Source organism: Oratosquilla oratoria, chromosome 41 (genome assembly GCF_046742065.1).
Source record: "Oratosquilla oratoria isolate Oo_2021 chromosome 41, ASM4674206v1, whole genome shotgun sequence".
NCBI classification, from domain to species: domain Eukaryota; kingdom Metazoa; phylum Arthropoda; class Malacostraca; order Stomatopoda; family Squillidae; genus Oratosquilla; species Oratosquilla oratoria.
In genome coordinates this window covers 8,860,862-8,888,046 of record NC_134817.1, presented here as the reverse complement: position 1 = coordinate 8,888,046, position 27,185 = coordinate 8,860,862, and the positions used below count along the sequence as shown (strand labels likewise).

Below are 27,185 nucleotides of genomic sequence, written 5' to 3'. Positions count from 1 at the left end.
TTGTCGTCTGCTAATGATAATGTCTTTGGCCTATATATTACACCTATATTCATTTTTTGTCCATTTGTTTGGGTTAACTCAACCCACAAACTGTCATATGCATCCTGTTTCACTTTCTCTAAAACACAAGCATGAACATTGTTTTTAACGTACAATAGAACACCCCCACCTTTCTTGTGGTTTCTATCCTGATGAAAGTGTTTAAATCCCGCAATATTAAATTCAGCTTCGAACTCTGTACCATTTAACCATGTCTCAGTTATTCCTATCATATCGAGATTTTCGCTTTTGACATACGCCTGTATTTCTTGAAATTTGTTCCTAATACTACGAGCATTAAAGTACATAGTTTTAAGAAACTCCTGATTATTTCTTTTTGACACATTTTGAGTTTCAATATCATGTCTTATATTATCATTTTGTTTTTTATTTATGTCTTGCTCTATATTATTATTATTTGGTCCTTCATTGACATTCAATGCCTCATTAACATTTCTCCTATCAAAATTAACATTTCCCCCATCACGGACATCTGGTCGATTACGGTCATCCGATCTATTTTGTACATTTTGTCCCCCTACGTCACCGTGATTCACGCCGGCCTCCCGTCGTTCAGTGACATTATGTCCGGCATCCCTTTCTAAAATTATATTTTGTCCTCCAGTGACATTATATCCTACCGTGATATTTTTTCCTCCACTATAATTACATCCCATCGTGATCTTTTGTCTTCCACTGTCATTACATCCTATCTTGATATTTTGGCCTTCATTGACATTCTGTCCGGTATCTCTTCGTTCATTCTTTCCATATGTCCAAACCATTCCAATACTCTTTCATTAACCCTATCTCCCAACACCCTTTCCACCCCCATTCTCCTCCTCACCTCCTCATTTTTCACTCTCCAGCCTAGTAACCCCTATCATACTTTTCAGGCACCTCATCTCACACTCAAACTCCTCTTTTCCTCTCTCATGTTCCATGTTGTTTCTACCCTGTACAGTGGTGTCAGCACAATCACCTTTTTATACAATCTCTTCTTAACATCCATTTCCAAATGTTTATTTCTCATTACACTTTTTAATCCCCCAAGGCATTTACTTGCTTTTTTTTCTGTCAACATTTTACCTCCACCTCCACTCCTCCCTTTCCCACCACATTCACACCCAAGTACAGTAAGTCCTCTTTATATGGTACATATGCGTTCCTGAAAACCTTACCGTAAATTGAATTTACCGTATACCGAACCCATTATAACATATAATGATAGAATATGGCAGACGTACCTTCTCCCTGCTCTTTCCTCTTCAAAATATCTAGTGGATACCATATTTGTGAATTTTTCTTACTGTAAATAGAATCAAGGATAGTAATTACCAAATACTGTAACTGTGAATTTACCAGGTAAAGAATTACCGTATAAGGAGGACTCACTGTACCTAAAACTATCCACTTCGTCCAGTCTCTCTCCCTTAATACTCACTTCCAGTCTGCTGCCACTTTCTCTCCTTGTACATCTCATCACCTTACTTTTACATACATGTATCTTTAACTTCCTTCTTTCACACACCTTCCCAAACTCTGTCACTAACTTCCTCAATCCTTCCTCTGATCCTGCCACAAGTGCAGTGTCGTCACCAAACAACAGCTGGATTATCTCCCACTATTCTCCATTTCCTTTAACCATCTCCAATCCCCGACCCATTACTCTTGCATTTACTTCTCACACCATCCCAGCCATATATAAATTGAACAGCTAAGACAATATAACACATCCTTGGCAAAGTTCCAACTTTACCTCAAACCACTCACTCTCCATTTTTTACTCTAACCCAAACTCTACTACATACATACATATACCAAAGGCTCTTTCCCCCTTACAAGGGAGGTAGTCAAAAAACAAAGGTATAAAAACCACTCCCACCTATTCCATCCCCAACATACTTCACTCCTAAGATCCTCCTAACTACACTTGCAAACTCAAACTCACCCCTCCCTTTCATCTTAGTTTTATTCAATACCAACACATCCATTTTTCTTCTCACAAACATATTGCTTATCTCTTCCCTTTTGCTCTTATCTGTACCACATAAAATTCCCAGATCCTCATGCCTTTATTTTATTTTTATTTTTTTTATTTATTTATGTATTTTATTTATTTATTAAATTATTATTATTATTATTATTATTATTATTATTATTATTTTTTTTTTTTTAGGAATTTCCCCTTTGGGGCCACAGGGAGATGGATGCCTAGTATCCCAGTCCCATTTTTGTAGCCTTATATGACATGTGGAAAACCTTGGTGGCAATGTTCTTTTCCCCCACCACAGTGTTTGGCGAATCAAGAAAATGAATATTCTGAGAAATGGTACAGGAAAGTAACAAGTGGGGGGGACAGCAAAACAGAGGGACAGTCGCAGTATAATAAAGGATCATCATTTCTCTATGAATAGAGATTTCCTCTACCACAGACAAAATGATGTGTAGTTCTGGTCCATAGGGGCACCCCATATAGACCATAAAGTATCAGCTGCATGCTACTGAAGAGCTTTTAATCCCACAAAATCATGGAGCCAATACCCCAGATGGGGAATAAATATATATGTGTGTATGTATGTATATATGTATATATATATATATATATATATATATATATTAATATATATATATATTTGGATGTATATATATGTATATATATATAATATATACATATATATACATAAATATATATATATATGTATATATATATATATATATATATATGTGCAGAAAGATCACTAAAAACAACACGTGATCCACAAATTTTGCTGGTAACCACTAAGGAAATCGGAAGAAAACAGTAATTCCCAAGCGCTTTTGTGTAATTCTTATACATGCATCCCTTGTAAGGGGAAGCCTTGTGTATATGTATGTATGTACATAGATACATATACCAAGGCTTTTTCCCCCTTACAAGGGAGGTAGACAAAAAGAAAAAGGCATAAAAACATTCCCACCCATTCCATCCCTAAATACACTCCCCTCCACCCTCCCTCCCATCTTAGCACCTCCTGGATGATGGATCATCCATGCACCTTGTCCACTGCCTTGGGTCAGAGGCGGTGTCGCAAGGCACAGCACATCCACAGCACGGCCAATATATATATGTATATGTATATATATATATATATATATATATATATATGTATATATATATATATATATATATATATATATACACATACATACATACATACATACATATATATACATACATACATATATATATACATACATATATATATATATATGTGTATATATATATATATATATATATATATATATATATATATATATATTGGTGGTGGGCAGGAAGCTTTGTGTCACAGGCAACACATCAGGCTTATCCAGGGCAGTCACGAGGAGCTCAATCTTAAGGTCTTTCAACTTCTGCTTGACCAGTGATCTGTGATGGGACTCATCCATTGGAGCCCCTTGCTCCTTGAAGAGTTGCAAGAAAGTTTCCATTCATACATATACTATTCACTGCCCTCCTCAGTTTTTCTTTCCATGCATGTCTAAAATTCATTGTGTTGGTCTGTCTACTTCCTTGTCTGCCTTTGCCCATAAACATGTAAATTTGTTTTGCAAAGGTGAATAACTGGATTCTCATAAATTGTTTTTGTTAATAGTAACATTGTTCCACAAAGGTGTTCTTCTGTTTGAGGTAGATAATCTAACTTTTCTGTGGTACCGTTGATAATGAAATCATTCTACAGAGGATTCCATCTGATCTTCTTTTCAGGCCCCTTCGTTATATTTGTGGCTGCTTGCAAAGAAAAGTTTTGAAAAAGTGGCCTCAGGACCGTTTAGTTAAAACCAGGGTGGTTTCGGGCTTCATCTTCCTTCGCCTTCTGTGCCCGGCAATCCTTAACCCAAGACAGTTTAACCTATTACAAGGTAAGTCCTTACAAGTTTGTAGTTTTATGTTTTTTAGGATATACATAGGTTTCTACAACCCTTTTGAAGCTGTGATGAGTGACTTGACATTTCAGCAGGTTCCATCTCATGGATAGCTATGTTTATATAATGTCTGGACATTTTCTTTCAATTGTTATGAGATGTATTTGCTATCAGTTCTGTTTTCAATATGTAACTCCAACATTTTCTTTCCACATTTGTTCCTTCCTAGCACACCATACAGTAAACACTTGATACTTATGGGGGTTTGGGACCAAACACCCCCACAAGGATTAGAATTCTGAAATTATCAATACACAAGTAGATGGTTTATATTGCATAAATGATGCTGGTAATGATAAATATTAAAAAAAAAATAATGAAAAATTAAATTTATTGTAAAATAAAAGATATTAAAAACATACAATACATTCCCATTAATTAGCCAAAGGAAAGTACTACATCCAAATTGGTGCTCACTGAGTATCATCTGCTGCCACATTAACATCAGAGAAGAAGGGAGGGTTATCAAGTCTCAGCTGGTGAGGTTTGTGAGCAGGTTGTTGGTGTTAATCTGTCAGTCAATCCTGGGACCAGTGACAGGTACCTACCTGCATGTGGTGATCCTGCAAGATGGACAGCAAAGTTGTCCATCTTCTTAATTTTTCAACCCCCTCACCTCCATCAGGAGGCATGTCTCAGTCTGTCTCCAGACTAGGCCCTACATATATATATATATATATCTCTCTGTCTCTCTCTCTCTCTCTCTCTCTCTGTCTCTCTCTCTCTCTCTCTCTCTCTCTCTCTCTCTCTCTCTCTCTCTCTCTCTCCCTCCATCAACTTTAGCTGTATCTTGTACACTTTTTCATATGTGGAAAGCAGACGCTGTTGACTGCTCTCCTCCTACCAGTTTTAGCTGGTGATGTAGAAACAGTCCGACACTAATACATCACGGGCAACAGTCCAAAATTTCTTCCCGGAGAGATCTGTGGGAGTGCCCAAGGACTGTTTTTTTACTTTGTGAAATACAGGGATGACCCATCATCCAGGAGGTGCCAGGATAAGAGGGTGGGTAGAGGGTGGAGGGGAGTAGAGTGTATTAGGGATGGAATGGGTGGGGATGGTTTTTATGCCTTTGTTTTTTTTGCTACCTCCCTTGTAATGGGGAAAAAGCCTTTGGTATATGTATGTATGTGAAAGTCAAGACAAATTTAATTATTTATATAATCTATTGCCCCAGGTTTCTTTCAGGGGACCTATGGCTGTGAGGTAACCAGCAGTGGTCACTGGACTGGCCCTCAGGTCCCTCAAAAAAGAACTGTGTTGTTGTCTAGGGAGCTTGAGATCAGAACAGTGTAGGATTAAGTGGTCTGTGTCCTCTGTGTAGTGATTGCAGTCATGGCAGTTTGAATCTGTGGCTAGACCTATTCTATATTGATACTGTTTCAATATTGGGGGATGACATGAACAGTCATGCCAGTGTGGATTTTATTTGTAAGGATTTCTGAGAAGGGCAACCCTGGGGGAGTCAGGTGAAGAATAGAGCCTGATGGTTGGTCTTGGAATGTTTGTTTTGTGATCTGCATGTGTGTGTGTTTTTGTAAGGATGTGTTTTGGGGAACAGGTGGTAGGTTGTTGAAGATGTTTAAGTAGTAGCGTTTTGGAATATATATCTTACTGGCCTATTGAATGTTTCATAGCTCTCTCTTTGACTGCTCTGTGTATGGATAGGAATTGATATGCAGCAAAGGTCTCCAAGTTGTTTTCAATTTCCTCTGTGTTCTTGCCAATTTGCTTTTTTGTAGTTTATGGTGGGTAGGTTGTGTATCCCTGTCCCTATATGATTGCTTCTTCTCTTCTGCTATTATCTTCTCTTCATCATCCCACCACTCACTACCCCTCCTTTTATTCCCTCCATCCTCCTCATTCCATGTACCATCTTTGCACACCATGTCACTTCCTTCTTGAAACAAACCCATTCCTCTTCTACTCCCACATCTACTCTATTCTTCACCACCTTCCACTTCTCTCAGCTTCTTCAGGTATTCCTTCTCATTTACATTGCTTACTCAAAGGACGACCTCTATACTATCTACCTTTTTCCTTTTTCTCCACCTATCCTCCACTCTCAGCTTCCTTTCCACCAAAAATTAATTGATATTCCTCCACTCTCTCCTTTAAGAACATGGATATCCAGAACTCCCAATGTCTTTATCAATTGAAATGGACTAATAAAGGTTCTGTCCTCATGTGATGTTTCTTTGGATAGACTTGTCAGCAACTGCCACTTACATATGGATTGAAAAGTGTCATGAGAAATAGGCTGTTGGGAATGAATGCTAAGAGAAGCGTATATGAAGGGGTGATTATGCCTAATGACACTATATGGGGCAGAGAATTGGAATTTAAGAGGGGTAGAAAGAAGTTCAAATGTGTTTGAGATGAAGTGTGAGAAGTTTGGTAGTGGTCACAAGGTTAGATAGAATGGGAAATAAGGAAGTGAGGAGGAGAGTAGGGGTGGAAAGGGAGCTGGCAGATAGAGTTGTTGAAAGATTATTGGGATGATTTGGGCATGTGAAAAGTGAATGAAGAAATATTGGCAAAAAGAATGTGGAAAACAGAGGTGGATGGAGTGACCTTGAAAGGACAACTGAGGATGAGATGGATGGATGGGGTGAAAGGGACTTTAAGCAAGAGGATGAGTAAGACAGGGGAGTGCAGAATAGTTGTGTATGGATGACATTTTGATGCAACCCAAAGGGAAATTTCCCCCATTGAGGAAAGAATGAGGAAGGAAGGGAGAAGACAGAAGATAGGGGTGAGTGGAGAATGGTTGTGTATGAATGATGCTATGCTGCATGAAATGGTGTGGGTGGGGGATTGGGGCCTGAGGGAGTATGTGTGAATGATATTTTGACGCAGCCTGAAGGGATTTCACTCAGTCTTCTCTTTTTCTGCATGAGGGGAAAGAGAGGGTGGTTGCCAATTTAATGAAGCGGCCTTGCTGTGGGTGTGCTGTGTCTTGGTACATCGCTTCTGACCCAGGGCAGTGGGCAAGATGCAGGGATGACCCATCATTCAGGAGGAGCCAAGAAAAGAGGGAGGGAGGGGTAGTGAATGGGATTAGAGTATATGGGGATGAAATGGGTGGGAATGGATTTATGCCTTTGACTTTGGCTACCTCCCTTGTAAGGTGGAAAAAGCCATTGGTATATGTATGTATGTATGTATGTTCTCTGTTTTCCACTTCAGGGGATGAGGAATGAGGGTCACTGTGTAAATGAAGTGGCCATGCTGTGGATGTGCTATGTTATGCTGCATTGCCTCTGACCCAGGCAATGTCCAAGAGACAGGGATGACCCTTTATCCACGAGGAACTAAGATAAGAGGGAAACAATGGTGGTTAATGGGAGTGGAATGGATGAGAATGGCTGCCTCCTTTATAAGGGGGAAGAAGCCTGTGGTATATAGATACATAGGTCATGTATAGTTTATCATGTTCTTTGTATTTGGAGGGAAGGTGAGCACATTTTTACACTGGGAAACTGCTTATTAAGTCATGCTGAGGAGGTTGTTGGGTAGGGTTAATGCTGGAATTTAATATGTTGAAAGTTGGGGAGTTGCTCTTGAATTTTGTCTCTGTTCTGGTCTGCTGTTTGTGTTTATCTAAACTAGGTAATTGGCTGGTGTGCATTCATGTCACCTGCCAATATATGGTTTGTTCATGAGATGAGAATTGGAGTTGACGGATGTTGTTGGAGTTAGGGGGGTTGGTGGATTTTGATGTGGTAGGCAGTATATAATGTGATTTTGTAAGATCTTTTCTTTATTTGTTTTTGGGTTGTGAATATTTCAGTGTCTATATGTCTACTTATACACCAAGAACTTCTTTCCCCTTAAATGGGAGGTTACCCACTCCCATCCACCCCCCTTGTTTCCGTCTTATCTTAGCTCCTCGTGGATGAAGGGTCATCCCTGTCTCCTGCCCACTGCCCATGTCAGAAGCAATGTAGTAAGGCACAGCACGTCCACAGTAGGGCCACTTTACTTTCAGTTATCCCCCTCCCCTCTCCATCCCCTTATGCAGAAAATAGAGAAGACGGAGAAATCCCTATGGGATGTGTCAAAATATCCATACACAACCATCCTTTACTCACCCCTATCCTCTGCCTTCTCTTTTCCTTGCTGAACAGAAATTCTCCTGTTGCTTAAAGTCCCTTTTACCTTATCCATCCATCCCGTCCTTGGTCGTCCCCTCAAGTTTACTCCATCCACCTCTGCTTTCCACACCTCTTTTGCTAATCTTTGCTGTGCATGGCATACCTGCAGGGCCTGGAGACTGGAGTCCTGGAGGCTGAGTGATGTCCCAGTGCTGTGGTTGCACTGAGGTGCCCCCCTGGGACTAGCAACATGCCTCATTGGTCCTCTGTTCAGGCCAGGACAGGTAGTGCCTCATGGCTCAGAGTCAAATAGGCTGGGCTTGAATCTGTGGGTCAGGCATGCCTTTAGTCAAGCAGCTACTGCCTGGGCTGACTCCACATGGTCCATGGCTGTCATCCCCTAGTGTCAAGGTGGTGGGTGCGTATACTTTCCCATGATCCCTAGGACTTCTGGGTTAAAATGTATACCCAAATCCTGGTCTCAATGGTGGGTGGGGGCATGGAAGGGCGAATCACAGGTTTATGTTCATGGCAACCATACTAGACACATGGTGGGCACAGGCTTCAAACCTGTTCCCTTCAAAATCACCAAACTCACTGTACGAGGTGTTGGGTGTTGCATATGAGGCACAAACATATCAAGCCAGGCCTAGAGTGAACCTCCTGTAGCCTCTGGGCACCTGAAAAATTCTTTCTCCCAGGACAACCAACTATACTTTTTATCGGCAGAACTCAGGAAGCTTAGATTGGATATAGTGGCTCTCTCAGAGGCATTGGTGAGATCTGTAGTGAGGTTTACACCTACCTCTGGTCAGGCTGAACCGATGGGTCCCACCACATGGGAGTAGCTGTAGGCATATCTAGTCAACTACAGCATGTCATTGTAAAAGTTATTTAGGTTGATGAGCATATAATACTGGTGAAGCTGAAGCACACCTTGGGCTTCATCAATCTTATTGCAGTATATGCTCCTGTTGAGGCATATAAACTTGAAGAGAAAGATGTTCTATGCCAAGCTTGAATCTATAGTATGTGTATTGGTTCCCATGGTTCTGGAACCAGTGACAGAACTCTCCTTCTGAACTTTGCAAAGTCCAAAAGAATCATGATTTCTGGGTTCCTGGTTCCAAAGATGAGAGCCATACTGATGGACATGGTATAATAATGCCTGAGGATTGGCAAAGGAGATCAATCACTTGTAAGCACCCATGGGAAGATCCTACAGAACTGCAGGGTTAATCAAAGTGCCGAATTCTTTGGGACCAATTGTAGACTTGTGGTCACAACACTCAGGCTACGTATCTAATTGAAGAGAATCCCGAGATGTAACCTATTTGGGTTTCATCTGGAAAAACTCAGGGATGATGTATGTGCCTAGGAATACACAGTTTGAAGAACTTGGCTCTCTAGAAGATCCTGAAAAACTGGGACACTTTTTAATGTGAAACACTGAAAGCTGTCATGAAGTACATTGGAGAACACCCAAGGTTAAGGAGGGGTGTGGCATTATGGGAGATGCTGGAGAGTATAGAGTTGGGCTGTGCTGCCAGAATGAGACCTAGATCAATACAGGACTCAGAAATGGCATACTAGAGCTCTCATGAGAGTGGATAAGGAGAGGTATGCCATGCGAATTTCTGGAGATGTTGAGGGCCATTTTAATGCAAATGACCTTAGGCCTGCTTACTGAGCCATGAAAAAAATCCACTCTAAATCTGTGACCCAGGTGATCACAATACAAACAGCTGATGGCGAGCCAGTGTCAAATGTGGAGGGGTGAAGCTCCTTTGCCAAGTACTTTGAACAGTTGCTCATGGGTGACCTTCAAAGCAGACAGGTTCCCTTTGATGGTGTTCAGGTGCCAGTTCCTGATCCACTGATAGACGAATCTCAGCCCTCTCTGACAGAGGTCAAAGAGGCTAAGTAAGTTGAAGGGTGGAAAGGTAGCTGGCATCTGCAACATCATTGCAGTTGCTGAAAGCTGGTGGTGAGGCCATGATCTGCAGGTTGCATGTGGTACTGTGCTCTCTGGCAGTCCAGTAACATTCCCTCTGACTGAAAAAGGATGTGGTCATCCCTATCTGCAAGGGGAAAGGGGACCAGCAGGACTGCAACAACTAGTGTGGCATTACACTACTCAGTGTGCCAGATAAGATGCTTACCCATATATAGCTGATACAGGCTCATTCACATGTGCTAAAGTTTCAGAGGCCTGAACAGTCTGGGTTCATTCCAAGTAAGTCAACAAATGATTGGATCCTAGCACTTCATGTTTTTATGGAGTGCCAATGCAAGTTTCAACAGGTTTTTTGTGTATCCTATGATAATCTTAAGATGTTTGACTAGGTGCATTGTGGAGTGCTCTGGACTCTTCAGCAGATCCGTAGGATTCCTGCAAAGATTATTGACTTGATATCTGCTTATACTCTGGGACAGAGAATGCTGTAAAGTATGGAGAGATGTGTTTAGCTTCTACCCTATTAATTCAAGAGTGAAACAGGTGTGTCATCACCCCAACACTTTTCAACACCTGCATGGACTGGGTATTGGGTTGTTGATCAACATCATTTTGGAGCATCTATTGGCAACACCAAGGTCACTGACCTTGTTTCTCTGATGATGCTATCCTTCTTGTGGAGTCATCAGAGGTCGTTGCAGCCCTTGAGTCACTGCACAAGGAGGCACGATTGCTTGGACTTGAGGTCTCCTGGATCAAGACCAAGGTCCAGGAGTTTGGGGATTTATTGTATGACAGATCAGTCTGTTCATCCATTTGGTGAGGACATTGATGTCTTGGAAAACTTTACTTACCTTGGTAGTATAGTGCATAACAGTGGTTGGTTATATCAAGAAGTACTTAAAAAGATTGCCATAGCCCATGTTGTTATGGAGTTGCTCAACCAGAGCATATGGTGTTATTTATGCTGGAGAAATAAGATTCAGATCTTCAAATCACTTGTGCATCTTGTCCTGTTGTATGGCTTTGAGACATTGCCATTGAATGCTGACTTCAAGAGGTGTCTTGATATCTTTGGTACTAAGTGCTTTCAGAGAATCGTAGGGTATCATTGAAATGACTTTGTATCAAACCATGGACTGTACTGTAAGACCCAATCTAGGCCAGTTACCAGCATAATTCTTGAACATCGGCTTCAACTATATAGGCATGTGGCATGTTTCCCTAATGTTGATCCTACTCACAGGGCTGTCTCTAGAAGAGAGAACTCTCTATGAAAGAGACAAGGGGACGCCCACAGAATTCATGGCTGAGGCAATTTGATTAAACTTGTCGAGAGTTGTTTGGAATGGGAAGGGTGGGTGCATGGGAGATCGTGTGGTGAGACTAGAGATTGGTGTTGGCATGTGAGTGAAGCAACACACCCCCTGGCATAATGCCCCAGATTGATGATGATGAGCCCAATTTGCCAGCTCCCTTTCTACCCTAACTCTCCTCATTTCCCCAGTTTTCACTATATTCAACCCTGTAACCCCTACCATGTTTCTCAGACACTTCATCTCAAACACATTTAAATATCTTTCTGCCTATCTTAAATTCCAAGTTTCCACCCATTACAGTGTTGTAGGCACAATCACATAATCTTCTCTTTGCATTAATCCCCAGATGCCTATTTCTCATGACACTTTTCAATCTTCCAAGATATCTACTTGCTTCTCTCAATCTACAGTTCACCTCCACCTCCATTCTTCCATTTCCTCCCACATATGACCCCAAATACTTAAAAGTATCCACATCTTCGAGCCTCTCTCCGTTAAGACTTACTTTCAACTCAGCCATCCTTTCCCCTTGTACATTTCATCACCTAATTTTACCTATACTTACCTTCAATTTTCTTCTATTGCATACCTTCCTAAACTCCATCACTAACTGCCTTAATCCCTCCTCTGATTCTGCCACAAGTGCAGTGTCACCCACAAACAACAACAATAACTAGCACATTTCCTACTTTTCTCCACTATAACTATCTCCAGTCCCCAACAATTCAATTATGATGACGATGAAGTGTTTGTGTAGTTTCTTTTGCTTTGTTGGAGAAGGGTTGTAATCTCCCCCTGTCATGTATTTATCTACAAGAAGGTAAGATAAAAGGGGAAAATAAGTGAGTATTGGATTGGTTTGGGATGGGTAGAAGATGGGTGTATGCTTTAGCTGGCCACCTTCCTTCTAAGGTAGAAAAATTCTTTTTGTATTTAGATAGACAGATTTGTATTTACTAAGCCATTTCAGATGGTATTCTTTAATTTTTTACATTTTCTTTCTTTTCCAGAACCTCCCCCACCCATGGCATCCCGTTCCCTCATCATGATCGCCAAGTGCCTTCAGAACCTGGCCAATCTTGTAGAGTTTGGTGGCAAGGAGCCATATATGGAAGTGGTCAATCCATTTATCCTTAAAAACAAAGAGCGAATGATAAGCTTCTTAGATTCTGTATCAGTAAGTTGTTTAGTTTTCATTTGTAAATGAAAATTATCATGCAGCTGGTTCTAGGGGTTATGGAACCAGTGACAAGTATTTGCAAATGGTGGTCCTGCAAGATGGACAACAAAGAGAATCATATTCATTCTTCCCATCATCAAAGCTCAACACTCATCTTCATTTGGAAACACATGGTGGGGATGGGCTTATATCCGGTCCCTGTCAAAATAACCAAACCTGCTGTGTGGGGTGGAGTGTTGCAAATGAGGCACAGACACATCGAACCAGGCCTAGGGTGAATCTTGTGCAGGCTGTCTGTGTGGGCACCCAGAATATTTTTTATCTCTCCCAGGACAACTGACTACCTTTTTTATTGGTGGAGCTCAGGAAGCATAGATGTAGTGGCTCTCTCAGAGGTGAGAAGGCCAGGCAATGGCAAGATCAGTAGTGAGGGTTACAGCTACTTCTGGTCAGGCCAAACCCATGGGAGTAGCTGTAGGTATATCTAGCCGACTAAAGCACACCATTGTAAAGGTTACTCTAGTTGGTGAGTGTATGGTGCTGGTGATGCTGAAGCACACCTTGGGCTTAATCATGTTTATTGCAGTATATGCTCCTACTGAGTTATATAACCATGAAGAGAAGGAGATGTTCTCTGTCAAGCTTGAACCTATAGTTGACCAGTGCCCACTACAAGACACATTTATTGTTTTGGGGAACTTAAATGTGGCTACTGGCACCAACAGAGCTGGCTATGAAGTATGTATTGGTCTCCCATGGTCCTGGAACCAGGCACATCAACAGTTCTTTCCTTCTGAACTTTGCAAAGTCTAGAAGGCTGAGGATTGCTGGTTCCTGATTCCAGGGATGAGAGCCTAACCAATGGATTTGGTATAGCAATGTTGGAGGATTGGCAAAGGAGATTGAACTCATATTACTCATTGGAAGATTGTACAGAACTGCAGGGTTTATCAAAGTGCTGAATTCTTTAGGACTGATCATAGATTTGTGGTCGCAACACTCAGCCTGTGTGGATGTGGTGTCTTGCTCCATTGCTTCTGACCTGGACAGTGGGCAGGAGGCAGGAGGAGCTAAGATAGGAGGGAAACAAGGGTGGTAGATAGGAGTGGGATGGGTGGGAGTAGATGGGTTCTTATGACTTGGCAACCTCCCTAATAATGGGGAAGAAGCCCTTGGTACATAATAATTATTATTGTTATTATTATCACTAATTATTATCATAGGGTTAATGAAATAGTATTGGGATGGTTTGGACATATGGAAAGAATGAGTGAAGAAAGATTAGTAAAAGAGGTGGGGGGAGTGAGCATGAGGGGGCAACCAAGGATGAGATGGATGGATGGGGTAAAAGGGGTGGCATTAGGAAAGAGGGGAATGTCTGTTGAGGAAAGAAGGGAGAAGACAGAAGATAAGGGTGAGTGGAGAAATTTTATGTATGGATGATGCTGTGATGCATGGAAAGGAATGGGTGGGTGGTGAGGGAGTATGTGTGAATAATATCTTAATGCAACCTGAAGGGATTTCTCCCCATTTCTCTTAGTGCATAAAAGGGCAGGTGGGGGGGGGGGGGTTGCAGATTAAATGAAGCAGCCTTGCTGTGGATGTGCTGTCTTGCTACATTGCTTCTGACCCAGGCCAGTGGGCAAGATGCAGGGATGACCCATCAACCAGGAGGAGCCAAGAGAAGAGGGAGGGAGGGATGGATGGTGAATGGGAGTAGAGTATGTGGAGATAGAATGGATGGGAGTGGATTTATGCCTTTGACTTTGGCTTCCTCCCTTGTTAGGGAGGAAAAGCCCTTAGTATATGGGAGGTGAGCCAGCTGTTGTTTGCAGACAACACTGCTCTTGTAGCAGGATCAGAGGAGGGATTGAGGAGGTTAGTGACAGAGTTTGGGAGAGTATGTGAAAGAAGAAAGTTGAAGATAAATGTGGGTAAAAGTAAGGTGATGAGATGTGCAAGGGGTGAAAGTGGCAGCAGACTGGAAGTGAGCATTAAGGGAGAGAGACTGGAGGAAGTGGATAGTTTTAGATACTTGGGTGTGAATGTGGCAGGAAAGGGAGGAGTGGAGGTGGAGGTAGAATATAGATTGAAAATTGCAAGTAAATGCCTTGGTGGATTAAAAAGTGTAATTAGAAATAGACATTTAGGGATGAAATGGGTGGGAGTGTTTTTATGCCTTTCCCTTTTTGGCTACCTCCCTTGAAAGGGGGAAAAAGCCTTGGTATATGTATGTATGTATGTATGTAGAAATAGACATTTGGGAATAGATGCTAAGAGGAGATTGTATGGAGTGATTGTGCCAACAGCACTGTATGGGGCAGAAACATGGAACATAAGAGAGGAAGAGAGGAGTTTGAATGTGTTTGAGATGAGGTGTCTGAGAAATATGATAGGGGTTACTAGGCTGGATAGAGTGAGAAATGAGGTGAGGAGGAGAACGGGAGTGATAAGGGAGTTGCGAGATAGGGTGGATAAAAGAGTATTGGGATGGTTTGGACACGTGGAAAGAATGAGTGAAGAAAGACTAGTAAAAGAGGTATGGAAGGCAGATGTGGAGGGGGTGAACATGAGGGGGCAACCTAGGATGAGATGGATGGATGGGGTGAAAGGGGCTTTGGGGAAGAGGGGAATGTCTGTTGAGGAAAGATGGGAGAGGACAGAAGACAGGGGTGAATGGAAAATGGTTGTATACAGATGATGTTGTGATGCATGATGTGGAATGAATGGGGGGTGAGGTAGTATATATGAGAAAAATTTGACGCAGCCCAAAGGGATTTCTCCCTGTCTTCTCCCTTTCTGCATGAGGGGACAGAGAGGGGGGGGTCACCAATTTAGTGAAGTGGCCTTGCTATGGATGTGCTGTGTCTTGAATCACTGCTTCTGACCCAGGGCAGTGGACAAGATGCAGGGATGACCCGTCATCCAGGATGTGCCAAGATTAGAGGGTGGAGGAGAGTGGAGTGTATTTAGCGATGGAATGGGTGGGAATGGTTTTTATGCCTATTTCTTTTTGGCTACCTCCCTTGTAAGGGGAAAAAAGCATTTGGTATATGTATGTATGTATATTATTGTTATTGGGATGTAACCCAGTGTTCAAGCACAAAGTATCCATACTGGACTCAGGAATAATTTTGTAGACCTTTGATGTCGGGTAGTCACTGTTGCCAACTTTCAAGTTCTTATAATGAGGACTCATTGAGTAGAGATTAACTATTATTTCTAGAAATACAAATCCATTTTATCAAATTAATTTTTTTGGTGGTATTTTATCTACCTGTACTTTTGACTAAAGGATGATTTTGTTTGTTGTAGAATGTGGCAGAGCGGCCAGAAATAGATGAAGTACGTATAAAGAGTGACCCCTCCAGGGACCTTGCTCAGCTTCATCACATTTGTGTCACACATATGTCAGACCTCACTGCCAAGGCTAAAAGTCAGGTAATACAGAGGAACGTGTGCATTTCATAGGTTGGGAGTAGCTTTATATAAGCAACACTTGTATAACTTTCATGACATATCAAGGGTATGTATATAATGTGAATTGACATCTGCAAACAGTAGCTAATAAATTCCTTCTTTCTCCTATTCAAGCAGCCTACTTTGAAGAAGTTGGTAACTGTTACGGAAATGTTAAAAAAGCACAAGGAAAAATATCAAGAGATGATGAGGTGATGACCCATAGCTTCCATAGTTGATGGTGATGATATAGATTGATGAAGCCTGCATGTACACAGCTGAGTCAACACTGCTCTGCAAATCAAAGACAGTCGCAGCAGCACGTGCAATCTGTTGGCAGACAATAACAGACACCTCTTCACATCAAATTGTGGTGTAACAAAATAAAAAGAAAACTCAAATCCAGGCCCAGCCAGAATGGTCACATTTTGGGATTAAGATAGTAACACATGTGGTGTCTTTGTTTTATAAGCTGAGCAAATTTGATAATGGTGAATGTGACTGGCTCACTGTGTGCAGTATGTGCTCATTAATGCCTTTTGACCATGTTAGTGGACAGTAATACTAATGGGTACTAATGATTTTTCTAAGAATGTATGTGTGTGTCTAATCACAGGTTATTTTTACTTGAAGAGTGGGTAACATTGCCATTGCCGAGATACACAGATTTGTTAGTAGAGATGTCTTGGTGCCATGTGTGTGTTGGACAGTGACTAGGTGGCAAGGAGGAGGAGGTCAGGAGGATAACTGGCTGAGGAGAAGAAGAAGAAGAAGAAGTGGGTGAAGAAATCACAGTGAAATTTGTGCATCTGTAAAGACTGACTAAGGTGGATAATGCTGCTGCTGCTGCTGTGCCAAAAGGAGAGGATTGGCCTCGACTGACATCTGTATGTGGAATACTCATCTGGTCCCATTGTGCCATTTCCAAACTACTTTTCCTAGTTGGGCTTTCAGACTTATGGATGGCTCGTGTTTAAAGTGCCACAGGATTTGTGTAACAAAGGAGAAGGTTTTTGGAAAATATCTGCAGTAGAAAAAGGACTTAGGAAATGGATATGAATGTGGAAGTGACAAGGAAATTGCTTTCTAAAAAGCAGGAACCTAAGTGTGCAAAATGGATGATAAATTTGGTTGATATACTAATATGAGAAAGTAATGGACTGTCGTCTGCTGTTGGAGTAGGTTTGAACATTGATTGATCCTAAAGTGGGAGTTCGTTGGACTTTGTACTAGGGTGGGTCAAGGCGGTGGCAGAGCCCCTGCCCAGCCCAGCCACCCACCCCTACCCTGCCCAACCTTTGTGCTGAATCAGAATGCCTGTCTGGTGTCCTTCTAGACTGGAGGGAGGGCAGTGGCTGGAAGAGAAACACTAGTCTGCACTATTTCAGCTGTTGTTGTTGTTTGTTATTGCAAGTTATAGTGAAAAGTACTGTGAGAGCTGGTGTAGGTGGCACAAACTTAATGGTGCATGATTGACCTCCTGATCCTTGTCCTATGGGGTGATGGTGCTCGGCCATGATAAAATATCTCAGGTGGCCTCTGATAGCCAAATTACTTACCCTGTAGCTCTTTACTGCATGAAAACCTGCAACATAATTACTTAAAGCAATACAGGTCATTTGCAGTGATTTTTGTTCTGACATTTTCAATTTGATATCCATACATCTAGTCCTCCACACCTTATAAGCAATTTTGTGAATGGAAATGAAAATGGAAAGTGAGGTGTTAAAGAAGCAGATGCAGTGCATTGTGTAGCATAGTGGTAGTTTATGTGTTTATGTAAATAGAAGGATTTTTTTATAACCTCAATTTACAGTGTGTCAGCCTCCTCGCAAGTTCCTTCATTTTGAAACATTGATGTGTGTAGTAGTAGGGGATCAATCAATTTCTTCTGTAGTCCTTGTTGGGCAGATTTGTGTAATGCTGTTTCCACAACTAATACTATACTGTTACTGTTGCTATTATTATGATTATTATTATCATCACTATTATGATTATTGTTATTATGGCTTGTGTTGCTGCCCTGCTACTACAGCAACTATTGTTACTACTACTACTACTACTACAACTATTACTGCTACTTCTACCACTACTACTGTTACTGCTATTACTACTATTACAACTACTTAAAACTACTACTAATATTGTTGCCACTAACACTAATACTCTTGATAGTTTTCCTTAAACTTTTTCCTTTTTTTGTTTGATGATAAATAACTTGAGTTTCTTGCTAAAAGAATGTTTGTACCTCTTGTGTCCTCTTATGCTGTAACACTGCCTTTGGCAACCAACCAACCAACCAAACCAGCCACCAACAACCAGGGGACATTTGCTACCACAAAGAATTTGAAGACCACTGTTACTGCTGGACTTCCACAGGACCATTACTAGTAGTAGTTCCACTACCATATTAGGGTACTTGAATGACTATTACCGTTGTTATATATTTTGCTACTGCAACTACTACCCTTCTTGTTTATACTAATCCTTCTATTGCAATCAGTCTGTTATCACTATTAACAAATGTAATTTAGCACAATTTTCTTCAAACAACTTGAACAATCACATCTACTTTTCATGGTATGACTCTCACACCATATTAAGTACAGCTATTCATGCTGATGTTTCCATTACCATTGGTACATTGCTAATTTATGTATTGGTAAATAACATTTCTCATCTGTCCATTATACTTGCAGAAGTAATCAATCTGTTGCCCTTGGCGTGTCTTACAGAATATCCATAGCCTTCAGGTAACTGACAATGCTTGCAGAAGCAACCATAATACAGTGAATTTCCCTAATAGGGATCAGACCACTCTCAACAATTGTAACATGAGACTTCACTTATACAATGCGGGCAAACATGAAAAGATGAGATGAACAATGTAATGATGGTGGCATTGAGATATATTTTTGCTGCCACATTATTCAATATAATATACTCCTATCTGGGGGTATTGGCTGCATATTATTGTGGGGGGTTAAAAGCTGCTAAGTAGCATGCAGCTGATACTATAGGATCTATATGGGGCACTCCTACAGACCAGAGCCTTACATCATTTTGTCTGTGGTAAAGGAAATCTCTTCATAGAGAAATAATGATACTTTATTATACTGCAACTGTCCCTCTGTTATGCTGTCCCCCCTACTCTTGTTACTGACCTGTTCCACTTCTCTGAATATTCATTTTCTCATTTTGCCGAACCTTGTGGTGGGGAAAAAAGAATACTGCCACCAAGTATTTCCACTTGAGTTATGTAAAGCGACAAAAACGGGACAGGGATAGGACTAGGCATCCTTCTCCCTGTAGCCCCAAAGAGGACATTCCTAAAAAAGACAAAGGTATAAGAGGGTCTGGGAGGAGTTTTCCAACAAGTACCTAGGTTTAGGTCTTTTGATGTGCATGGATGTAGTACAGACAAGAGTAAAAGGGAAGAGATAGGTAGTATGTTTGTGAGAAGAAAGATGGATGTGTTGGCATTGAGTGAAACTAAGTTGTAAGGGAGGGGCAAGTTTGAGTTTGGGAGGATCTCAGGAGAGAAGGGGTGGCTATACTAGTAAGGAAAGAGATAAGTAAGCATGTGGTAGAGTGCAAGGTTTCTTCAAGGTTAACAATGATGAAGGTGAAACTGGGAAGGGAGATGTATTTACCTAGTTGTATTGTACGGGAAGGGAAGCTAAGCTCATGGTGTCCCGTCTTTGTATATCTCCATATCCAGTTTGCTATTAAATTCTTGTGCTGTTTTTGTACACACTGTTTTTTCATCTAATTTGTTTCATATATCCACCACTCTGGGGAGAAAGCTGTTCTTTTTCAGGTCTCATCTGTAATTGTCCTTTTCAAGCTTCTTTACATGTCCTCTTATGTTTCTCTTATCCCAATTTAATAAGTCTTCTCTATCAAGGACGTCCATGCCTTTCATAATTCTGTAGATGGTCAACAATTCACCTCTTTCCCTTCTCTGTTCCAGGGTCAGGAACTTCAATTTTAAAAAATTTTCCTCATATGATAGTTTTGTTAGTTCTGGGGCCATCTTTGTAGCTGCTCTCTGGATTCTCTCAATCTTCCTTTTATTTTTGGTACTGGGTGACCATAGTGTCACTGCGTACTCCAATTTATGCCTGATCAATGTGACTAGTATTTTCTGTACCATTTCTTCATCCAAGTAGGTAAAAGCCACTTTTATTGATCTCTGTAAGTTACAGGTTTTGCCAACAATTTTGTTTTTATGTTTGTCAGGGGACATATCTTTGATGATCACTCCCTTGTCTTTTTCAGATCCCTCTTTCTTTACTACGTTTTCACCAATTTATTATTTTCCTGATGTCCTTTTTTTAACTTTTTCCAAACTCCATTTACTTGCTTCTTGCAATCTACATTCTACCTCCACCTTCACTCCTCCCTTTCCTGTCACATTCACTATCCATTTCCTCCAGTCTTTCTTCCTTAATACTCACTTCCAGTCTGTTGCCACTTTCTCCCCTTGTACATCACATTATCTTACTTTTACCCACATTTATCTTCAACTTCCTTCTTTTACACACCCTCCCAAACTCTGTCACTAACTTCCTCAATCCCTCCTCTGATCCTGCTATAAGTGCAGTGTCATCTGCAAACAAATGGCTTATCTCCCACTTTTCTCCATTTTCTTTAAAGATCTCCAATCCCTGACCCATTACCCCATCCATGCATGAATTGAACAACCAAGGTGACATAATACATTCCTGACAAAGTCCCACCTTTACCTCAAACCACTCACTCTCTCCATTTCTGATTCTAACACAAGCTCTTGTGCCTTTAATTTTTTTAGGAATATCCCCTTTGGGGCTACAGGGAGAAGGATGCCCAGTCCTATCCTCATCTCTTTTTTGTCACTTTATACAACTTAAGTTGAAATACTTGGTGGTAATATTCTTTTCCCCCACAGGGTTCAGCGAAATGAGAAAATGAATATTCATAGAAGTGGAACAGGACAGTAGGGGGACAGCATAATGGAGAGACAGTCACAGTATAACAAAGTATTATCATTACTCTATTAATAGAGATTTCCTCTACGACAGACAAAATGATGTATGGCTCTGGTCCATAGGGGCACCCCATACAGTAGCTGCATGCTACTTAGCAGCTTTTAACTCCACAATAACATACAGCCAATATCCCTGACAGGGAATAACATACAGCCAATATCCCTGACAGGATATATTGTGCATATATATATATATATAATTATATATGCACACACACGAAGTCTGTCCAGAAAATATCCAGCCAATATGAATATTTGCACAACTGGTACGATCATAATAGAACTTGGCGGACACTGACAGAAGACCCTACTACATATGTGAGAGAGGCCATACTCCCATGTGACGATTTATTTACCCTCCAGACATAGTTGAGTGCAGATGTGTACTCTTTGACCATTGCATTGACAATAACTGGGCAAGTAGCTTTTGTTTCTAGCTCATAGCCATAGACCTATGATTTATCTCTGGTTATAACTTGTTTCAGGAAATATGGGTAATTTGTAGCAGCTTGAAGCAAGTCCTGTGAATTTTCAGCATGAAATTACTTCTGCTCATGGGTCAGGAGACGCATGACGAAGTGACGATCAAACAGTACACATCCTTACTAAACTATGTCTGGTGGGTAAATGAAGTGTCATGTCACATGGGAGTATGGCCACACAGGCATATGCAATAGGGTCTTCTGTCAGTGTCCAAGTTCTGTTAGGATTGTAGAGCCAGTTCTGCAAATATTCATAATGGTTGGATACTTTCAGGACAGACCTTGTGTGTGTGTGTGTATATATATATATATATATATATATATATATATATATATATATATATATATATATACATACACACACACGAGTCCAACACGTGACCCAAAGACCAAGTGAATACATACATACACATAATTGAAATTTCTATATGCAAAATGAAATAAAAGGTCCTCATAGCATTTTGGCTGAACACTTTGACTAATTCATTGCACCCCAAAAGAAGAGGAGCTAGTGATGATATGTGTGATTGGTACCTGTGTCTGGCTGACAGACATAATGCGAGTTGAGCATCAGTGAACTGCGTTTCCTTATCAGGAAAGGTTGCTTGTTGTACCCCTATCAGCCATCATTCTCTCCGATATGCCAAGTTTGTCATCCTGTAACTCTGCTTCCACTTCACCAAAATTGGTCAGACCCAGCTTACATTACAGGAAAAAGTATGTGCTAGCTTTATTAGAATGAGGAATGTTTGCCATCAGTGTAGCAAGAGAAATTATGGTATGCAGACAGACAAGCTGTTTACAAGCCTAAACATAGGGGCAGTGTTACCAGTCAGCTTAGTGCTAGCAAGGATACAAAGATTGGGAGCAGCATGGAAGACTACACCGAGGACTGACAACATTCTGAAAAGAGAAGTAATGCATGGTTCATCTATAATAGCTTCTACATTGAGTGGAAAGCACCCAGACCTTTTGAAAGACATGTTGATTAGAACCATCCAGCATTGTCTGCAGAAAGACCGTAGCTTCCCTCTTGGTGGGCTGCCAAAAAAAAAAGAAAAATCTTTGCTAACATTGGCTCTGAAGAAATAAATGTTGTTAATGTTCTGCAAGAAATCAGAAAAATGGAAGAGAGTAATGCTTAGTGATGAAAGCACCTTCAGGCTGGTGAGGGGAGCCTCAAAGGTTGTGCATCAGCCCAAAGGTCATGCTATGACCTTAGTTATACAATTAAGATGGTAAAACATCCTCATATATGTGCCAGCCAGACACAGGTACCAACCACATATATTATTGCTACACCCTGTGAGTGCAACAAATTACAATTAATGTGTTTAGCCAAAATGCTGTGGATATATGTATTGCATTTTGCACATAGACATTTCAATTGCAGCCACTTTATATATATGTATATTCATAAATATAGAGCTTGCATCGAGCAGTGGGTAATGTTCTTGCTTAAGAATGCGGAATGTCCTGGTTGAATCCCTGGTAAAAGTAAAACACTTTTGTGGCATTCCAACCCCTTTCCACAATGGCAGACATCAGAGGTATGGTAGATCAGTGTCACATATATATGTTAACACCAAATCAGTATGAGCCGATTACATCGACTTCAGACTTCATTTCCAACAACAGCCATTCCAACATACCAAAAATTTCCCATGAACTTTTCACCAAACATACAACCTTACCAAGCCAGATTAAGCCACTACGGTTAGGTACAGTAGCTGTATCATCCTACAGGAGATAGGCCAGTCCTACAGTGGACCATTAAGCTTGAACTACACATTTATAAATGTATGCTTGTGTATTTATATATAATTATATATATATATATATACCAATAGCTTTTTCCCCCATATAAGGGAGGTAGCTAAGTCAGAGGCATGTACCTATTCCCACTCATTTCACTCCTCTCCACTACCCTTTCCACCCCTCCCATCTCAGCTCTTCATGGATGACGGTCATCCCTGTATCCGCCAACTGCTGTGAGTCAAACGCAATGCAGCAAAACACGTTACATTCACAGGAAGGCCGTTTCACTTAATTGGCGAATCCCCTCTCCATCCTCTCATGCAGAAAAAGAGAAGACTGGGAGAAATCCCTTTGGATTGCATCAAAATATCATTCACACATAAGCACCTCTATCCCCCATCCCCCAGTCTTCCCTTCCTTGCATAACAGTATAGATAATACACAGTCATTCTCCATTCATCACTATCTCTTGCCTGCTCCCTTCCTTCCTTCCTCAACAGACATTACCCTCTATCTCATTGTCCCCTTCACCCTATCTGTCCATCTCATTCTCAGTCATCCCCACAAGTTCACTCCCACCACCTCTACCTTACACACTTCTTTTACTAATCTCTCATCACTCTGTGTGTCCAAACCATCTCAATAATCTTTCATCACCCCTATCTGCCATCTCCTTTTCCACTCCCACCCTCCTCAACTTGTTTCTCACTATCCAAAATTGAAACCCCATACATCTCAGACATTTCATCTCAAACACTTTTCCTCTCTGCCTCTCTTAAATTCCAAGTCTCTGTTCCATGTAATATTGTCTGCACAACCAACCCTTCATACAAACTCCTCTTTGCATCCATTCCCACTTACCTATATCTCATTACACTTTTAATCCCCCAAGGCACTTGCATATGTCAATATAAATTTACTTCCATTCCTCCCTTTCCTGCCACATGCAAACCCAAATACCTAAAGCTATCCACTTCCTCCAGCCTCCTTGTAGACTTACTTCCAACTCACTGCCATCCTCTACCTTGTACATCTCATCACCTTACTTTTACACGTATTTACCTTCAAATTTCTCCTATCTCATACCTTCCCGAACTCGGTCACTGACTTCCTTAATCCCTCCTTTGACCCTACTACAAGTGCAGTATCATCAGTAAACAACAACTGGCTCACCTCCCACTTTTCTCCATTTTCTTTAACAATCTTCACTCCCCTACCTATTGCCCTCACCTGTACCTCTGGCACCATCCCCATCCATGTACACAATGAACAGCCATGGCAACATGGCACAGCCCTGACGCAGTCCCATCTTTACCTCAAACCACTTGCTCTCTCAATCCCTTTCTAACACAGGCTCTACTACTCTTGTAAAAACTTTTGACTGCCCTTAACAGCTTTCCCCCAATCCCATATATCTGCAAATTTCCCACGGTGCCTTCCTGTCTACCCTGTCATAAGCCTTTTCCAAATCCATAAAGGCCCAGAAAACACCCATACCTTTTCCTAAAGCTGTCTCACATATATGCCTTACCACAAAAATTTGATCCACACAACCCCTACCTGTCCTAAATCCACACTGTTCCTCACCAATTATTCCCTCTGTTCCTTTCCTAAACCTCTCAGTCAAAACCCTCCCATAAGAATTCACAACTACATTCAAGAAACTGATCCCTCTGAAACTACTGCACTCACATTTGTCCCTTTTTTCCTTGTAAAGTGGAACTATACAGGCAGTCCTCCGGCACTCTACCCACTTTTAGAACAACCTCACCAGCCAGTCCACTATTAGTGTACCTTCCTTCTTCAGACACTCCACATGACATCCATCTAACCCAGGAGCTTTACCTGTTCTCATAATTTTCAGAACTACTTGCACCTCATTTTTTCTTATTTCTCCTCCATTTTCCTCTCCCATCACCATCATTTTCTTAGTGCCTCCCATGGCTGTGCCTTCCTGCATTGCTCCTGACCCAGGGCAATGGGCAGGAGACAGAGATGACCCTTCATCCATGAGGAGCTAAGATCATAGGGAGGAATGGGTGGTGGATGGGAGTGGGTACATATCTTTTGATTTGGATACTTCCCTTATAAGGGTGAAAAAGCCTGCAGTAGACCATTAAACCTAAACTACACACATGCATAAATGTATACATATGTATAAATATGTATATCTATATGTATGTAATCCTACACATGTATAAATGTATAAATATGTGTGTATGTGTATATATATATATATATATATATATATATATGTGTGTAATCCTTGGTGGTTAAAAAGTGTCATGAGAAATAGGCATCTGGAAGTGGATGCAAAGAGGAGATTGTATGAAGGGATGATTGTGCAGATGGCTTTGTATGGGGCAGAGACTTGGAACTGAAGAGGCAGAGAGGACAAATTTGAATATATTTGAGATTAAATGTCTGATGGTAGAGGTTACTAGGTTGGATAGAGTGAGAAATGAGGAAGTGAGGAGGAGAGCAGGAGTGGAAAAGGAGATGACAGATAGGGCCGACGAAAGAGTATTGGGATGGTTTGGACATGTGGAAAGAACGAGTGAAGAAAAATTAGTAAAAGAGTTGTGGAAGGCAGAGGTAGCCAGAGTGAATTTGAGGGGACAACCAAGGATGAGATTTGATGGACTGGGTGAAGGGGAGCAAGAAGTGAACGTCTATTGAGCAAGGAGGAGAGAATGTGTATAGATGATACTGTTATGCAAGGAAGTGGGGGTAGGGGGGGTTTATGTGCAAATGATATTTGACGCAGCCCAAAAGGATTTTTCCCCGTCTTCTCTTTTTCAGCGTGCGGGATGGGGGATAGATAGGGGAGGGGATTGCAGATTGATTGAAGTGGCCTTACTGTGGATGCACTGTGTATTGCTGCTTTGCTTCTGACCCAGGGCAGTGGGCAGGATACAGGGACAACCCATCATCCACCAGAAGCTGAGGTGGGAGGGAGGAAGCGGTGATGGTGGGTGAGAGGAATTGGTGGGAGTGGGTACATGTCTGTGACTTGGCTACCTCCCCTGAAAGGGGGAAAAAGCTCTTAGTATATAGATGTATGTGTTTATACATATATATATATATATATATATATATATATAGACATTCTGACAGGTTGACGTAAGTGGAGTAGGAAACACAGGAGTCTTAGTCTGAGTTTATTCCTGACTAGTTTTGCAGGTATGCTTTTTCAAAGGAATGAAAAAGTATACATGCAAAACTAGTCAGGAATAAACTCAGATTAAGACTCCTGTGTTTCCTACTCCACTTATATAAGGAGTAGAAGGAAACACACAAGTAGAACAAGAGTTTATTCTTTGACTAGTTTCGGATAGTTGTGCTTCCTTTTCTTTCTGTGGAAGCACCACTGTGCGAAACTAGTCAAAGAATAAAATCTTATTCTACTTGTGTGTTTCCCTCAACTCCTCTCACAACCTGTCAGGATGTCTTCAGACACACACACACACACACATATATATATGTATATATATACACATATATATGTATATATATATATATATTTATACACACACACATATATACTGTGTCTTGCTGCTTTGTTTCTGACCCAGGGCAGTGAACAGGAAACAGAGATGACCCTTCATCCACGAGGAGCTAAGATGAGAGGAGGAAAGGATGGTGGATGGGAGTGGAATGGGTAGGAGTGGGTACGTGCATTTTGACGTGGATACCTCTGTTATAAGGGGGTGGGGGGAAACCCTAACATATATATGTATATGATATATATATATATACGTATATATAATTGTGGTTATGTGTATGTATGTGTATATAGATGTGTGTATAAATATTTATATGTGTGTGTATGAAGGTATAATTATATGTATGTATGCAGGGGGCCCGCGAGTTACGTCGGAGATATTTCGCTACGGAAC

General features: G+C 41.1%; 1 protein-coding gene across 3 annotated transcripts in view; it reads left to right on the top strand.

Annotated features, from left to right (window-relative positions):
• vap (RAS p21 protein activator vap) overlaps nt 1–17,981 on the top strand; it is a 47,072-nt gene extending 29,091 nt beyond the window's left edge. For 2 of the 3 annotated variants that reach the window (XM_076177968.1, XM_076177966.1), the window contains exons 16-19: nt 3,788–3,942; nt 12,389–12,555; nt 15,874–15,999; nt 16,153–17,981. In XM_076177968.1, coding sequence (XP_076034083.1) covers nt 3,788–3,942; nt 12,389–12,555; nt 15,874–15,999; nt 16,153–16,233 — 529 coding nt within the window. In that variant the 3' untranslated portion in view covers nt 16,234–17,981. The remainder of the gene's footprint in view (nt 1–3,787; nt 3,943–12,388; nt 12,556–15,873; nt 16,000–16,152) is intronic. The other variant, XM_076177967.1, reaches the window with a different exon arrangement.
• The last annotated feature ends 9,204 nt before the right edge of the window (nt 17,982–27,185 follow it).